This window comes from Spea bombifrons, chromosome 2, assembly GCF_027358695.1.
Source record: "Spea bombifrons isolate aSpeBom1 chromosome 2, aSpeBom1.2.pri, whole genome shotgun sequence".
Taxonomy (NCBI): Eukaryota; Metazoa; Chordata; class Amphibia; order Anura; family Pelobatidae; genus Spea; species Spea bombifrons.
The window spans coordinates 105,230,548-105,249,047 of record NC_071088.1 but is presented as its reverse complement, the minus strand read 5'-3'; the positions used below and the strand labels follow the sequence as shown (position 1 = coordinate 105,249,047).

At 40.2% G+C, this 18,500-nt stretch overlaps 1 protein-coding gene across 3 annotated transcripts in view; it reads right to left on the bottom strand.

Annotated features, from left to right (window-relative positions):
* The window catches only part of DIAPH3 (diaphanous related formin 3), a 276,383-nt gene that overhangs the window by 191,703 nt on the left and 66,180 nt on the right, over nucleotides 1-18,500 (bottom strand). For all 3 annotated transcript variants that reach the window (XM_053455426.1, XM_053455428.1, XM_053455427.1), the window contains one exon: nucleotides 4,030-4,160. In XM_053455426.1, coding sequence (XP_053311401.1) covers nucleotides 4,030-4,160 — 131 coding nt within the window. The remainder of the gene's footprint in view (nucleotides 1-4,029; nucleotides 4,161-18,500) is intronic.

The window sequence follows — 18,500 nt, the reverse complement described above, 5'->3', positions numbered from 1 at the left end:
AATGCAGGCACATACCCCAATACATAATATTTTTAGCATGAATATTCTTTGAAATAATTTAATCTTTGTCAGATACATTAAAACACAAAAAGAAGAAGAATGGTTAACCTCTTAAGGACAGAGCTGTTTTTCATTTTTTGTACCCTTTGAGATAATGGCTGTTTTGACATATCTGCAATGTTTGTGTTTAACTGTAATTTTCTTCTCTTATTTACTGCACCCACACAAATTACATTTTTTCTAAAGAAGGGGCCTTCTTTAGATACCATTATTTTGATCGTAACTATTGTACTATTAAAAAAAAAAAATACGATGAAATTTTTTTTTAAAGAAAACTTTTATTTGAAAAATTGTTTGCTCATTTACAAAAGCTAATGAAAAAAAAACTGCTAAACAGATTCTAATATTTGTTCCGAGTTTGGAAATGCCAAATGTTTTTATGTTGTGTGTTTTTTTTGCAAGTTATACGGCAATAAGTAGAATATTGCTATTTAAAATATTCTTTTCAAGTCTGGTCAGTCTGTGTCCATGTCCAATTTGGGACATCTTTGAACCCAGCCAACTCAATTTACCCCATCAAATAATACATTTTTGAAAGCTAGAAATCCCATGAGTATTTCAAATGACAGTATTTTTACTCTTTCCATGTCTGAATTTTGGTGGAGATACAAAAAATTAATTTTAGGACTCACAAAAACGATTTTTTATATATATTTATTTTTTTGGAACTCTATGGTTTTCCTGATGGAGAATTATTTTTATGTGTTAACACATTTATATTTATATGTTTAACTAATTTTTTATTTTACTAATCACATTGGGATTAATAAACTGGACTCCAATGACTAGCATGGATAAATACAATAATTGTATTGAACCTGCAGGGGAAGTTTAGCGTTTTCGCAAGGGTCTGGAGAGACCCTCTTGGAAACTCATCCTGGGGTAGGTTTTTGGTGTCACTGAATGGAGCAGTTATTAGTGTCGTTGCTTGCCTCGATAACAGCAACACCGTTTCAAAGGAGAAAGCAGTCCTTGATCTCTTTCTAAACCTGTTTAACCCCTTGCCAGGCATGTCTATTGTCATCAAGGGGATGTATTTCCGTGAGATGTTTGTCGTTAAGGGGCATACAAGCTTTGAGTCTTTATGGTGTAAAATACCTCGTCGTGAAGGGGTTAGCTGATGTATTGTACGCAGCACTGTTTTATGTCATATTACCCCAATAAACATCGTTTAACTGCAGACCAGGAGTAATATATAAAAATAAAAACAGTTGGCTCCTAAATATTTTGGCTGACTCCTAGATCCAAAAAAAATTTGGTGGGCCCCTGCTATAAAATGTCTACAACAAATAAATATACACACAATATACACACCAAAACAAAGACTTGCAGCAGGCAATTACTTTTATACATTTAAATGCTATTCTAAAGAAGAGCAATACTGCTGTAAGCGGATCCCAATCTGATGTTAATAAATGTACAGCTGTAGGCGCAATGTTAATCAGAGCACTCAATTATCTGACTCGTTCCCTCTGAGGAATATGACAGGTTTCACTGTGTTCAAAGAATTCATATATTAATATAAAACAGGCTGATCTGGAAGGTGCACTTAATATAATAAGCCAAACAGTACAACGACTGAAAATATGGGAACATTTGCTATTCCAGCTAGTGGAAAAAAAACAAAATACGATTATTGCATGTTTCATATTGAATTTGGTTAATAACCACCCCCCTCCCTTCTGCAAATCTAAGGTTCTGGCAGATTTAGAAAGGTGTATTAAAGAAAGGAGAGCTGCCTTTAGGACAGGAATTAACTACAAAAAAATCTCTGCCATAATACACATGTTTAATTGAAATAATTTATAATCAATTTAAAAAAAAAAAAAGAGAGCTGTGTTATTTTACACTAGTGTAAAATATGAACCTTTCAGGGGAATAAGATAGATATTATATGTGAGATTTTACAATATTAGTTCTGCTGGTTTCACCACTTTATTGATGTAAATTATTGTCTTACTTCGAACCTAAATATGTATTTATGTACTTATACTGATCTAAGCAGAACCACATTACTTAAATACATGCATTAGATGATATTAAAGGTTGAACTGCATCAATATTCACAGTCCTTTAACAGAAACTGATATCACAGCACCTGTTGGCAAATGAGTGGATTCAATAAACCGAGTACAAAATTCCAAATAAATAATTTGAGAAGAAACAGAAGAGGCGTGTGATACAGAAAAACACTCAAGGCAATGAAGAATTCTATTCTTCCACAGTGCACTAGTACACTAAAACCACTTTTATTTACCTAATTAGAATTTATAGAATTGATTTTAAAGTCATCTACAGTAAATGATTTTGGAGGGATAGATTGCCATTAAATGAAGTGAGCTGGTTAAGTTTGGAAATCTGTTTCTACTTTCTGCATCACAAAACATAAAGGTGTTTGTGGTACTTTACTGCAGGTGGCAGGGAACACCAAGAAGGAACCATAGAAATGTACTGTATTAAACACATCAGTTTAGTGATACTTGGTCAGTGTGGAGCTTAAATGTAATCAGTGTATGTGGCTGTATGTACAGTCTTGATTTTTTTTTAAAAACTATAAAGGGTTAAATAATTTAACAAAATAGAGACTAAAGGTTTTTATAGTAGTGATTGGCTAGTCCAGATATGATTCACTATAAGCCTGTACAGAATTGTTAAAAATATTAGGGCTGCAACTAACGATTGGTTGCCCGATAATTTTTCCGATTAATCAGATTAAAAAAAAGAAATTACATTTTTTACTTAAAATAATTTAATTAGCAAACTGGATGTTAAAAACAAACAGCAGAATAAAAACACTGAGAAAAACGCATTTCTTGTTTTTATTTCCCACCGTGCCCCCCCCCCCGTTATGCACATCTGAGCCCAGGCTTGCCACACTGCCCCCGAGATATGCCTTATATCCCCACAGATATGCCTTGCATGCCCACCCCAGGTATGCCCTATACCCTCCTAAATGCCATAGTGCCCTCTGATATGCCTTATACCCCCAGATATGCAACTCTGCCGCCACAGATATGCCTTATACACCCATATATGCAAGGTCCCCTGCAGCGCCGCGGGGGATCTGGATCTTAGTGTTATTATCCGACCTCCATTTGCTCTGAAAAAAACCTCATCTTATATTCGATAAAATCAATTCAACTAATCGATAATAAAATTTGTTGACACCGATTTTCATTATCGATTAGTTGCTTCAGCCCTAAAAAATATTACAAATTAGTCTGCGATAATGCTGCTGCTGTATTGCTTTATCCCCAGTCCTTAACCTAACTGTTCTTTCTTGTGCATAATAATCAGACCCCTTTAAGACCATGGTGTGAGAACTTCCACCTACGTACGGAGGTTTCATTCTGTTAGATCTACTTGGTGTAGCATAGAAACTACAGAGGTTTATGAAAGTAGATCTTAGAACCTTTAACGACGTTTAACTCTTAGGCTCATGAATTTTCAATCCTATGGCGTGCTAGAGGCCTTAGCCTGTCAGCAGACATACGCAAATGAGGGAGTCCACTTACCAATGGCCAATGAATCAAAAAGTGACTTATCTTGAATGTGTTTTTTTTTACTTGTTTGTTTAAGTACTTGGCTTACTGCACTCTGCCAAACCCTACTGAATTACTGGGTGTTAATGACCCATGAAAACAACTCAACTAATTGTCAGAAATTCAATTTGGGGGCAATCTGATCCATTACAAAAAAACGACTAATAATTTAAAATTGAATTTGGGTCCTTTCTATTTTACAAAGGCTTGATTCAATAAAAATTTGGTTTAAAAAGTTATAAATCGTAGACGTGCTCCTTTTGGATTTATTGCCATTAATAATAGTTTTGCTTCACATAGACTTTTCCTAGGCAGTTTTGGAATATTTAAGCCAAGTGATTTATATCCTTTAATACAATGAAACTTTTCCGAAGCTATAAAGTTGCATTTTCCATAAGATTACATACTGTTACATCGGCTGGAGTACCTGACAGGATTGCTGGTCAGAGAGACCCTGAGGGAGTCTAAGTAGGAGACAAGTCTTTCATCTGTAGCTCCTGATTTGAGTTCATGAATGAATTCCTGCGGTGAGATCTGTCTGCTGCTCTTGAGACTTCCCTGCAACAAGATAAAATCATACTGAGCAATTGTATCTCCAATAAATCAGACACTTGAAACCTTTTAGGAAAGCAGTTTTCCCTTTGGAAGATTTTCCCTCCTCCTTCTTCTTCTTCTTCTTAGCTTGTTATAAGAAAATGTTATCTAGCAAGGGCTGTGATGTACAGAGCATACATTCAAGGACACCATTATGCTCTTTTTTGTAACACATACAGACACAAGCTTTTACTTACATTTTCCTGTGAAATCTAAGCACCTGTCTGCTCCTGCCAGGCTCAGTCAGCAGTGCATTCCTTCTTATTGATGAGATTTTATGAAATGCCGTATTAATTAGAAACTGAAGTGCAAATCTTCCTATACAAACTATAAAGCAGTGTCTCAAAGCCCGGCTTTAAATACCCCCAACAGGGCAGGTCTGTCTGCTCGCACTTGTGCTGGCAGACAGCTCTTTAATTAACATCGGTCTGAAAGACAAGGTTCTGACTGATCCATGTGTGCTCATCAGCCGAGAGAATGAAAAAAATAGATTAAGGGAATTTAAACATGCATGGGACAGGACCAAGGACTGATTGAGTCCTTCCTTCGGGAAAATGATAGGCAGTCAGATTCTATGTTAGGCTACATGAAAACGGACGATAAGAAACTGCCAGAGAGCACATTGACATATATGATTAACTACCGAATATCTATATATTCTCAGTCATATTGCATGGATTATATTATCTCGCGGTAACAAAAAAAAGTAACAAAAGGATTAATAGAATGTGTTCTCATTACCCCAACGTGCATTTCCTTGGATGTAAGCCGATTGCTTTACCTAGTTTGGGAGGTTCCCAACCCCTTATTGTTTACGTACTCCAACCTCTGTACAGGGGCATTCTAGTCAGTATTATTTTTATTGCATGCATTCTTTAGCTAGAATATGAGACTTCTCGGCTATTTTAAACTCTCCTCTGAAAACCGCCGGTATAGACTAGGTCAGGGGTGTCCAAGTTTTTTCTGCAGTGGGCCACTTCATCAGAATTGTATACATGCTCGGGCTGCACTCATTTTTCACTGTGACAAAAAATATGGCCTTTAATAAAATATGCAGATTAAAATAAAGTAAATGACACAAAACCTTTACTCTTCCTCTCACTGATTTCTGGGCCTAGAAAGTTTTGCGACTACAAATTCAGGATTCCCTAGATTTATTCTAGGGATGAACTAAAATTAAAATTCTGGACCAAAACATTCAGGGTTCACTTAGCCAAAACCGAAAATGACCCCCACCTTTAAAAATAATAATAAAAACTCACATTTTTTATAAAAGTAGGTAACACACAATTGGGCAAAATTAGCAATATGACTTGGCAACCAGTAAATGCTGGCAACCCAGGCAACCAGTAAATGCTGGTACCTAGGCATGATGGGACTGTGCTCGCTGTGATTGCTGTTAGCAATCACACTCCTATCATGCCAAGTCAGCCAGTACATGCTGGTACAGGGTGGCTGTAAGTGATGTGCAGACCCCATACTGCTGGCAGCATCACTACACAAGGGGGGCAGCTAGCTAGGTTTCAGCATGTACTGGCTGACTTGGCATGATAGGAGTGTGATTGCTAACAGTAGTCACAGTCCCATCATGCCTAGGTTCCAGCACTTACACATCCATCCAGTAAATACTGGAACCTAGGCATTATGGGACTGTGATTGCTGTTAGCAATCACACTCCTATCATGCCAAGTCAGCCAGTACATGCTGGTACAGGGTGGCTGTAAGTGCAGACCCCATACTGCTGGCAGCATCAATACACAAGGGGGGCAGCTGGCCAGGTTTCAGCATGTACTGGCTGACTTGGCATGATAGGAGTGTGATTGCTAACAGCAATCACAGTCCCATCATGCCTAGGTTCCAGCACTTACACATCCATGCTAACACACACACACACACACACACACACACACACACACACACACACACTCATTTATTCATATAATCATTCATTCACAGATTCATTCCCTCAATCACACACACTCATTCAAACACCCTCCCCACCTCCTTACCTGCAAGGCAGCTCCTCGATGCCGCTTATAGACTTCAGCAGGGGGCGCGGCCTCCCTCTGCCTTCTCTGCTAAAGCACAGAGGAAGTAGGATGTCACGTGAACTCCGCTTCCTCTGTGTGCAGTCCAGAAGACCCTCCCACAAGTAAGTAGCAGGGCTTGAGGTGCGGCTCGCGTAAGATCGGTTGCCCTGACTGCCGATCTTACGCGGGCCGCACCTCGAGGTCTCGCGGGCCGCATTTGGCCCGCGGGCCGCATGTTGGACGCCCCTGGACTAGGTGTAAGCAGTGATAATACTGAGCGCACATGCTCAGTAGCGCCCCTAATGAAATCCGTTGGTATAGAAGGAGCTAACCGCATGCGTGCTAGCTGAGAATCAGTGTTTTACAACTGGAGTCCAGTTCCCATTCATTAGAACAGGGTGGATGGCGTAAAACGCGTTGGAGTCTGCACCGAAGGGACATAAGCCTGATTATCGGGAGCATTCCGGGAAACAGGACTGCTGGTGGCTAACATACTTTAACCCCCTCAATTATGAGAGATGCTCAAATTTCAGATACAGATACGATGTCACAAATCCATTTGTAAATGCAGTAAACTATTAGTAGATGCACCTCACTTTCCATTATATAAACAGAGCACATTGTACACCCATAGAAACATATCTGCCGCCGGTGTGCATCTTTTCTATCACTGCCATGCCCTTTGTATTTGCAGACAATGCTGCAAACATAATTTAAATGGCATCAACAGAGAAAACTTTCCATGGTGTTGGGCAATAACGACTAAAAGCTCTAGGAAAGCTTATTAAATAAACATTGATTTCCTGATCTGCCATCCACTATTTAATGGTTCAATGAAGGATAAAAATCCGCTTTGCCGAAATTCTTCTGTGCAAAATGGAACCTGCTGTTCCAGCCATTAATTCATTATTAATAATATAAATGCAAAACTGGATAATTAACTTTAAACAGTTAGAAAGTGTTAAGTTGTGTCGTTCCGCATTCGTTCTGTCGTGTACTTCACAGAAAGAAAGAAAATAAGGACATGACATTTCTAACTCATTTAACCCCTTAATGACAATTGCCGGTCCTGGCACGGCACGGAAAAGCATGTGCTTTACGACAATTGACGTGCCAGGACCGGCACGTCTTTAAACGGGTGCAGAAAGCGATCTACTATCGCTTTCTGCACCCAAAAAGCGTTGCTGAATGCCTCGACCTTGAGGCATTCAGCAACGCCGCGATCGGCACGAAGGGGCCATCTCTGGCCCCTCCACGGGGCGTCAACATCCGCCATACTTTGTATGGCGGCGGACGCCCGTTTTAAAAGCGTTTAGGAGGCGATCGACGATCGCCTCCTAAACTTAAATGGTGTCGCTGGAATGCCTCGATCAGGAGGCATCCAGCGACACCAAACACTAACCTTTTGATGGGCTGTGACCGCTCCGGAGAGCGCTCACAGCCGCAGCTGCCGGCAATCTTCGCCATCAAGGAAGATGGCCGCCGTCCTGTAACAGGAACCACAAATTTTAAAACTTCGCTAGATGGTCCAGACCATCTAGAGAACTTTGGCTCCACTTGCAGGTTGAATACAGGTACTGCATTCACCATGCAAGTCAATGGAGCCCAGCTTTCTAATCACAGTGTGATTAGTAAAAATAAATTAAAAAATAAAATAAAATTAATAATAATTAGAAAAAAATAGTAAAAAAACAGTAAAATGTAAAAATCATTTCCCACTGATGTCACTATCAGGGGAACCTCCAAGTTGAAAAAAAATGTTAAAATTTTTTTTAAAAAAAAAATAATAAAAAATAAAAAAATATATATATAAAAAATATATTTTTGTGAGCAAGTCCTAAAATAAGCATATTAGCTTAAAACAATTCTCGCATGGAAAGAGTTAAAATACTGGCATATTAAATGCCCATGGGGTGTCTACTTTTAAAAAATGTATGATTTGATGGGGTAAATTGAATGGGCCAGGTTCAACAACGTCCCAATTAACACGGGGGGAAGGATGGCCACACATCTAATTTCCAATTAGAAAAATGCACACGTACCAAATGTGGCCTTTTAGTTCCCCCAAAAAATGACAAACCCATGCATGTGGGGTATCACTGCACTCAGGAGATGTTGCTGAACACATTATGGGGTGTCGTGTGACGGCATATACCAGGAGCTGTAAATTCATACATAAAGTAGGTGTGTGTGGGAAAAATACACACACAAAAATATTACTGCAAACTTTGAAAAAATGCTGGTGGTAAAATGTGTGTATGCAAAGAGTTAAAATACCAGCATTTAAAATACCCTGTGGTGTCTAGTTTTGAAAAATATATGGTTTTGTTGGGCACACTGAAATGGCCTGGCTCAAAGATGTACCAAATAGGGCATGGGCAGTGGATCCCAAATGCCAAAGTTCAACATTGAAAAAAGCGCATGCCCCAAATGTGGCCCTTTTGCCCCAAAACAGCCAGGCAAAATCATTCATGTGAGGTATCGCTGTACTCAGGAGATGTTGCTGAACACATATTGGGGTGTTTTGTGATAGTGACATATACGAGAACATTTTAATTCATACCTGAATTAAAATGTGTGTGGAAAACCAAATGCAAAAAAATGACTACCACAAAGATTGACAAAGATTGGTGGTAGATATGGTGCATGGAAAGAGTTAAAATACTAGCATTTGAAATACCCTGGGGTGTCTAGTTTTCAAAAATATATGGTTTTGTTGGGCACACTGAAATGGCCCGGCTCAAAGATGTACCAAATAGGGCATGGGCAGTGGATCCCCAAATGCCAAAGTTCAACATTGAAAAATGCGCATGCCCCAAATGTGGCCCTTTTGCCCCCAAACAGCCAGGCAAAATCATTCATGTGGGGTATCGCTGCGCTCAGGAGATGTTGCTGAACACATATTGGGGTGTTTTGTGATAGTGACATAAACGAGAACATTTTAATTCATACCTCAAGTAAAATGTGTGTGACAAAACAAATGCAAAAAAATGACTACCATAAAGTTTGACAAAGACTGGTGGTAGATATGGTGCATGGAAAGAGTTAAAATACTAGCATTTGGAATACCCTGGGCTGTCTAGTTTTCAAAAATATACGACTTGATGGGGTAAATTGCATTGGCCGGGTTCAAAGATACCCGAAATGGCACATGGGGGGAAGAATTACCAGATTTGGAAAAAATGGCTTTGAAATAGCAAAACGCTACCTGTACTTATTGCCCCATAATGGGTAGAAAAAAGCAAAAAAACATAAAAACATTGGGTATTTCTAAACTCAGGACAAATAGTAGAATCTATTTAGCAGGTTTTTTCATTACCTTTTATAGATGAGTAAAAGATTTTTCAACTAAAAGTTAGAAACAGTCATTTTTTTCTAAATTTTTCACCATATTTTATAATTTTTTTAATAGTAAATAATATGATACAATCAAAACAATGTCATCTAAAGAAAGCCCTTCTTGTCCTGAAAAAAAACAATATCTAATGTGTGTGGGTTCAGTAAACGGGAAAGAAGAAAATTACAGCTAAACACAAGCAGCGCAGAAATGTTAAAAAGGCCATTGTCACAAAGGGTACAAAAAGTAAAATCAGCCTTTGTCTCGAAGGGGTTAAGGAACAAGAATGGTCAAACAAATTAACACAACCAAGAATTGTCTAAAACCAAGTTGTCACGCCAACTTGTGTAATGCATACATGGACTTGCTACCTGGTAGAGATGCTATGGCCAATTTCAGCATGACAGGGGTTAATTCAATTGTATAGGCATGTGGTGCCAAAAGGTCTTATAACATGAATTTGTCTTTTGAAGCTGGGACTCCAACCAGGGCACTCTGCAAGGTGTGAAATGTTACAGAGAAGGTGTCGCTACGTCTAGCTCCAACTGACCATAAATCCACCATATGCCATATCCTACATAGATAGTGGATTCTTTTGATATGCTAAGTGACCACTAGCAGTCAACACATGCAATAATAATCCATAGATTCATAATCATACTTCCTTCTGTGCATATGTAGAACGGGGAAAGCGCACCCTACAAAAAGAATACAAATATGGCCAGTACAACGTAAGCCGTTTGGGAGAAATTGTGAAGTCCATGGTATTCAATCATAAGTAGCAAGTGTGACATATCTATGGACTTCATAATTTACAAGAAATTCATAAATGCCTGGATTATCGCCGTGGTGAGCACAGGAGGGACAATAAAATGAAAATGAGTTATTTTTACTGGTATTTTTCCACAACACAAGGGGAGGTCACTTGTGGTTCATATAGGTACACCTTCCCTCCGCTTATACCACCTCTGGGCCGGCTTGGAAACTCGATATGAACTGGGAAAATGTATAAAGTTAATGAGAGCAAATTGGTCAGTGTGCTTACTAGGGGCCAAGATCTAATTTTGAGTAAGTCGCCATCTTTCCTTGCCGGAGCCCTACGGACAGAAAAACTGTTACTTTACCATTCAAGTGAGTAGTAAGTTTTCTGTAATTTCTCCCTTTTATTTTTATCTGTTCGTAAATAATCTGTTTATCATCTTTTAGTATGCACTGTGACTATTAAGTTCTGCCTTTGTCTGGTAAAGACTTTACCTGATTAGACCGTTTTATTAGTAATTTGAAATCACATAATTGTGTTAAAGTATATTGTGTGGGTTATTAGTCTAATTCGCACCCCATTTACAAATTGTCTTGGTGGTGACAGCGTTATATATTAGTTATATCATTATAGGTAATTGTGAGTGGTATTAAGGGTGGATATTTTTATTTTTATCACTATTTCCGGTCTAGGGCAGACAGATAGTGAAGTTTAACCATTTTTCTACCAGGACCAAGTCACGGGCACGCTTGGAGTAGGGTGCGTTCGTGACAAACGGGACCAAAATTGTCCCAAATTCAAGGCTTTTTTATAACAAAATAATTAAACACACATGAAAAGAGTATTAACAAGGGTGTGAAACAGCAACAGAAAAACAATTTCCAGGTTTCCATTACTCATATTTAGAAAAAGAGTAATTTTACTTACCGTAAATTCTTTTTTCCTTAGTATAGTATCAGTACCACGGGGTGTTGCTCTTCCTAGGGACAAGGACCTAGAAACGAAGAGGTTAAGATCACCTCCTAACCCCTCCTACTCCCCCTATAACAGCCCTGGCAGCCCCAATACCTCCAGTAAATACCAAGAACACAAGATAGCTTACAACAAATAATTTTAATACAAAACGTACAGGGAGGGAAATATGTACTGACACTATACTAAGGAAAAAAGAATTTACGGTAGGTAAAATTACTCTTTTTCCTGTCATATAGTGTCAGTACCACGGGGATATAGCAAGATGCCCCCTCTGGGTGGGGAATATAGTCACGAGGTAACCGCCTGGAGCACCTTACGCCCGAAATCAGCATCAGAGGAGGAGAAGATGTCTAGCCGGTAATGCTTGACAAACGTGTGGAAGGAAGACCAAGTGGCTGCCTTGCATATTTCTTCCGGGGATGCAGAAGACCTTTCAGCCCAGGACGTAGCCATAGCTCTGGTGGAGTGAGCAGTAATGTGAGATGAAAGAACCTGACGGCTGAGAGTGTAGGTTAAGCGAATAGTGTCGGAAAGCCATCGGGATATCGTGTGCTTGGAGGCCGCCTGGCCTGTAAATCTACCAAAATAATTAACAAATAATTGATCCGTAGAGCGGAAAGGAGTAGAGCGGTCTATATAAATCCGTAGAGCTCTGCGGACGTCTAGAGTGTGCCAGAGCGTTTCTTCCGGAGTAGCAGGTGACGGGAAGAAGGAGGGTAAAATCAACGCTTGATTGACATTAAATTCAGAGATGACCTTAGGCAAAAAAGAAGGTTTGACGTACAAAACGACTTTATCTTGGTGAAAAATTGTAAATTCTGGAGCCGCGGAAAGAGCTTGAAGCTCACTGACCCTCCTTGGCGAGGTAATGGCCACCAAAAATGCCGTCTTGAGAGATAAAAACTTGAGAGACATCTTCTAAAGGTTCGAACGGTTCGGAGCAGAGTGCTTGAAGGACCAATGTCAAATCCCAGGAAGGAAAATGTGAACGTCTGGGTGGCCGTTGAATCGTGACTGCCTTAAAGAAACGCCTGACGAGAACTTGTGAAGCCAATTCAGACAGGAGAAAATGACTCAAGGCTGAAACCTGTCCTTTAAGGGTCGAGACAGTGAAACCCGCCGAAAAACCTTCCTGCAAAAAGTCCAGAATGGAACTTGTAGAAGGAGAGGAAAAATCCAAACCTTTCGTAAACCGGAGATGTGACAGGAGTTCATGAGAGGAACCTGCTTTTAGAAGCCAATCGTCCGGATAAGGGACAATTGTGATTCCCTCTTTCCACAAAGCTGCTGCAACCGGGGTTAAAAGTTTTGTAAAAATCCGAGGAGCTGACGACAGGCCAAGAGGGAGAGAAGTGAACCGGAAATGTCGAAGCCTTGAGCCGACTCTTATGGCAAACCGGAGATATTTCCTGGAGGCTGTGGCGATTGGCACATGGAAATAGGCATCTTTTAGGTCTAACGTAACCATAAAGTCCCCTTGTCTTAATAGGTGGGTAACAGTGAGAATGGATTCCATTCTGAAGTGACGGTAAGTAATGCAGGCATTGACCCTCTTTAAATCCAGAATTGGACGGAAGGACCCATCCGGCTTTGAGACCAGGAAGAGACGAAAATAGACTCCCTGAAACTCCTGATTCTTTGGAACAGGCTCTATGACACCTTTTTTGAGAAGGGTAAGGCTTTTGGCAAACAGTGCTGAATTCTTTACCTGAGAAGGTTAACACGAAATCAGGAACAGAGACGTGGGATTTTGAAAAATTTTATCCTGTACCCGTCCGCAATGATCCTGAGGACCCAGGAGCTGTTGGTGGTTTGTTTCCATCTTGGAAGGAACCATTGCAAACGACCTCCAACACCGTCAGAACTTCCTGACCGCAGGTTTCTTAGGATGTTCCTGAAACTTCCTCTCGTGTTGTTTACAAAAAGTTTGAGTCTTGAACACTGGTTGAAAAGGCCTGGAAGGTCTATACTGGAATCGTCTGTTCCATCTGTTCTTCCTATCCTGAGGAAGTGCCTTTTTAGTATCTGACATATGTCTCATCAGCTCCTCCAAGGGAGACCCGAATAGCTTGGTTCTTTCGAATGGTAAATCACATAAGGTAGACTTTGAAGCAGTATCTGCTGCTCAAGAGCGAAGCCATAAGGCTCTTCTAGCCACGGAAGACAAACCCATATTACGGGCCGATAGTTTAAGGCTCTCTTCGGCAGCTTCCACCAGGAAGCTATTAGCCAGCTTTAGGTTTTTAAATAACTTAGACAGACCTTCATCCATAGAGTCCGACAGACTTCTAAGGACTGCAACCAGATACCTTGGGCTTTAGCCACAGATTCGCTAGATAACGCCACTTTACTCTGGAAACCAGATGACTGGAACACTCGTCTACAGGACGTCTCTGCCCTCTTATCCATAGGGTCTTTGAGACCAGCCACTTCACTAATGGGAATGGTAGTACGTTTAGAAAGCTGAGCTATCTGGACGTCTACTGAAGGGACATCTTCCCATTTCTCATCACCCTGAAGGTGAAAAAAGCTGCTTAAAGTGCTTCGAGATGAAAGCTCTTTTGCCTGGATTATGCCACTCTCTATACGAGATTTTGCATATTAGGTAGCATAGGCAACCCTTTAGGGTGCGTCGACCGGTCTGTATCCTGAAACAGCCGTGAGACCTCTAACAAATTTACGCAGCTCCTGCGGAGGAAAGCTGGTCTCATCCTCTGACTCTTCACTGGATGAAGCCGAGTATGACAAACTAGAGGCCTCTCCAGAGGACCAATCAGACTGAGGGGAAGCTGATTCCCTTTTACGTTTGTGGGATTTAGCCTTTACGGGTTCCACAGGCTTAACTGCTGCAGCTTTAAAAGTTTCAAACGTTTGCGCCAGGTTGTCCTAAGAAAGACTGCATGTCTTTTTGTTTCTCTTTTGCCAAACTCTCAGCGGAGCAGGCATTGCAAAATTTCTTTTTACAACCATCAGGCAAAGGACAGGCACATTCAGTGCATGATAAATGTTTGGTTTTAACCACAGGCTTTTTTGGAGCAGGTGTAACACATTTCTCCTTATCTGGTGAAACCAGACCAGACATCTAACATAAAAAGAGAGAAAAAAAAATTTAGTAGAAAAAAATACAGGGCAGAGGATTTGAAAGGTTAAGATTAAACCAAATCCTACCTTACAACTCCTCAATCCGTGTGGGGGGGCTGGTGACACGGAAAAACCAGTGCTGACAAGCTCCTCTGCTGTCAGACTGGGTAGCACAGCTTTAAATATGTGAAAACAATTAAGTTTTCGCCCCCTGAACCAGAGAACTGCTTCACGCATGCTCAGTAGCGTGTTCAGTACTCTTGGTGGAACGCAGCGCCCTCTGGCGTGCGTTCCACCGCTGTGCGCATGCTCCAAAGTTTTGCCAGCATAAAAACCCCGGCGGCTATGCAGCTCCATAACGTCCGCCGATGCGGACGGTACACCTCGCTCTGCTCACCACCTGGGGAGCAATCGGAGGAATCCCCCTGGACACAACCCGTGTGTCCCACCAGAAAAAAAGAAAAAGGTCCATCCCTGACAAGGGACAAGGAAGAACTGGAGGTATTGGGGCTGCCGGGGCTCTTATAGGGGGAGTAGGAGGGGTTAGGAGGTGATCTTAACCTCTTCGTTTCTAGGTCCTTGTCCCTAGGAAGAGCGACACCCCGTGGTACTGACACTATATGACAGGAAAAAACTATTCTGCGGCTAGAGCTTTACCTTCGTAGATGAGATCACAGAGGAGAGGTTTGTAGTATTTACCATGCCCAGGACAATTCTGAAGCTATTCATTTCAACGAAGCAGGTTTTGCCGCAATACAAAGTCAAATTACTTTGGTACCAAAATGCCTGCAGAGAATACACTTAAGGAATGCACCAGTGCCAGAGGGGTAGACTTTTATGGGTTAAATTGGGCATTTTTTCCCTTGAAAGTTACATCCTAGTAACCTACACAAGGTAAGGTAAAGAATTTGTACTCGGATATATCCATTCCCAATATCCTCTCATATAATGAATCCAAATTGGTTGTCATAACATAATGTTCTTTTTTTTATTTCCAACAGACTGTGTTCAATTAGCTTCTAAAACATTGTCGCAAATTTTATATCTTCCTCAAAGATTAAAATAGAATGCAATATGCCAGAACGCATAATAAAGGCCCCAGGCAGCCCCGCAATCAGATTAACCTACAAAACCGTATTATATTAATTGTTGAATGTATGCAGAGCTGGAAAGAAGATACAAGCAAGAGCTTCCACGATGTAACGTTAGGTTACCAGCCATGTAACGCGATACAATCCATGTGAAATCGGCAAGTAATTTAATCTGAGATTTCATATTATCCTATTTCTGTTTTAAAAGAGATGGAGATTTATAAGATGTCCTTCAAAATGAAATGCATGCTCTACCTGCTTTCCTACCATAAGATATATTATCATGACAGCCAAGCAGCGCGGCATTTAAGAACTCTACAGAACACCTCACATGCTTAGCATACCTAGTAGGTTACTGGAAGACAATTCTGACAAAGTATTACAGTGTATTAAGTAGTAATTCTGCATTGCTCCTTGAAGTGTCAAACAATTCAACGGTACAACAGGACACAGCCAGTCTAGTTTGGAAATTCTGTGTTTCATTTGTACATTTACTAATGATATTTAATGTAGGGTGGGGTTTACTACAAGGGATTTATGTAAAAATCTAGCTATCTGAAAAGTTTTGGTAAGCAGACAGTTGATTAGATTAAGGTGAAGGCCCTTTGCTCCTGAATGAACAATTTCTGAATTTCCATTGCGAATTAACACTGGCCGACCGGGGGTTCTTAGACACGTGCTGGCACATACAAAGCAGTTTGTTAAATTCCTGTAACACAGTAAGGGAATTAGAAAACGCATGGGATAGACTTAAGGCTATCCAGAATCTAAGACCACACCAAAAATGCATTAAGGATTGAGTTTCCAAAACAGGAAAGTGCTGGACAGGCCGAGTGGTCCTTATACCCCGCCAAATGTCATGTTAAACTCATGCCTGGGTGATTGGAGGTGGATTAACATGCCACCTGTCAGGGTTTCTCTGCGATTTAACACCTCACATAAGTCATACAAGGGTTGGAGAACAGCAGAAGAGGAGGTCACAAAAAGTGTCCAGAAGAAGACTCCACAACATGCCACACAAAAGATTTTTATAATTACTTTTTAAAAAAAATCTATTCAAACTGTGGCCACTAGGTTTCTAGGGATGTTTGGTACACACGACATGCACACAATAAAGTGTGTTGTTTTTCCCCAGAAACTCCACAATGCACCAGAAGACAAGGTCTTTTACGAAGACCTGTCAAGAAACAAACCAGGTTAGAAATGTAAAAAAAAATCCCCGTCACTTAAATAACAATCCACACTTACATTAAAATTAATTATCTGACTATAATGCCCATCCACTTATACATGAAAGCATAATATTACTAAATCAATACTATTTGTGATTTATTTCAAATCACTTGCCATTATCCTTTTTTTCCCTTCAGATCACATGAGCCAGTTTAAGAAAATTTATCTTACACCATAAAAACGTAAAACATTTTTTCATTGAAGTGATGTGGGGGAATAAATTATTTCTAATGGCATTTAGTCTATTCAGTGAGGACGATATTCATCAAAAGTAATCCTCCAGCTTTTATAAATCATAATAGTAAAGTTATGGAGACATATTATTCATCACGTAATGCCAAAAGATATCATTTCCGACATTTACTTCAGACATATGATATTTATTGATTTTGACTGTCAAAAAAAAAATATATATATATTTTGGATTGACCTAAAATGAGAAAAAAAAAAAAAAGGCCTGTCAAACACATTTATATATATACAGTACAAGGGGGTAGGCATCCTTGGTACAGACCTAAAACATCCAATAATAAAAGTAGTGGAGGCTCAATCCAGAAGTCAAGATACAGGCACATTCCAGCCTTCATACACGCTTGGATGCACATGATAGCAAAGAGGTTCCTTTAAATGCATTGGAGGAATTCAGCAGAACCCAGAGAAGTGCCTTTGGTTTTTTCAGCCTTTTAAAGAATACATATTAAAATACTCATAAGGTACTATAATATTTTTTGTGAGGCTGGCCGTTACATGAAAAGGGTGCAAGGCAAGATATTTACCCGGCCCTAGATGGTCCTCACACAAGGCTTGCGTGAGGAAGCAGAAGAACTGTGCTAAGCCAAGTGTCCATGTTACAGAGTGTGCATGTGTAAGTATCGTATTTTTTACTAGGAAATATTAATTCACATGTAACTATTTGTTCTTATTTAATAAAATGCATTTTGTTTTTATTTCCTTTTATTTGCCAACCTACCCCCAGTTATGCACATTTGCCCCAGATATGCCTTATACTCCCCTATATGCCACTCTGCCCCCAGATATGCCTTATACCCCTATATGCCACTCTGCCTGCCTGATATTCCTTTTAACCTCCTAAATGCCATTGCATCCAGAAAGCCCTTATAGCCCCCTATATGCCACTCTTACCTCCCCATGCTTCTGATTTCTTGGTGTCTAATGGGGTAGCCGGTGGAGGTCTACGCGATGCACGCAGACAACCTCCGCCGGGGCTTCTATGAATGAGCGCCAGAAGGTCATGTGACGCCGGCGCTCCGTCATAGAAGCCCCGGCAGAAGTCGCATTGCAGACCTCCACCGGCTGCCAGAGAGGAGGATCCAGGTCCCTGCAGCGCTGCGGGGTATCTGAATCTTAGTCTCATAGTCAGACCTCTATTTGTCTTATAATTGAGCAAATACAGTATGTTACTGTTTCTGTGTCTATGTGTAAGTATGATAGTGTGTGCATGTTAGTATGTTAATGTATGTGTTAACGAGTGCATGAGTGTTAGTGTGCCAATATCGTTGGGAGAAAAAAAAACCGTCTGGCACTTTTTTTTTGACTCCTAAATCTCAACCAAATTTTCAATCCCCGTTTTAATAACACTGATTAACAAGATAATAATTTAATGAAAGTTGACAAATTTACCGCTGAAATGTCTCATCTCAGGATTTAAACATCTACCCACATATGTTTTCTACCTTCCTATGGTTTACCATAACATACCAAGTTCAGCAACTCAAACAAATCATCTAATTAGATATTGGAATATGCCTGGTTCCTGCATCAAACCAGGAAACAAAC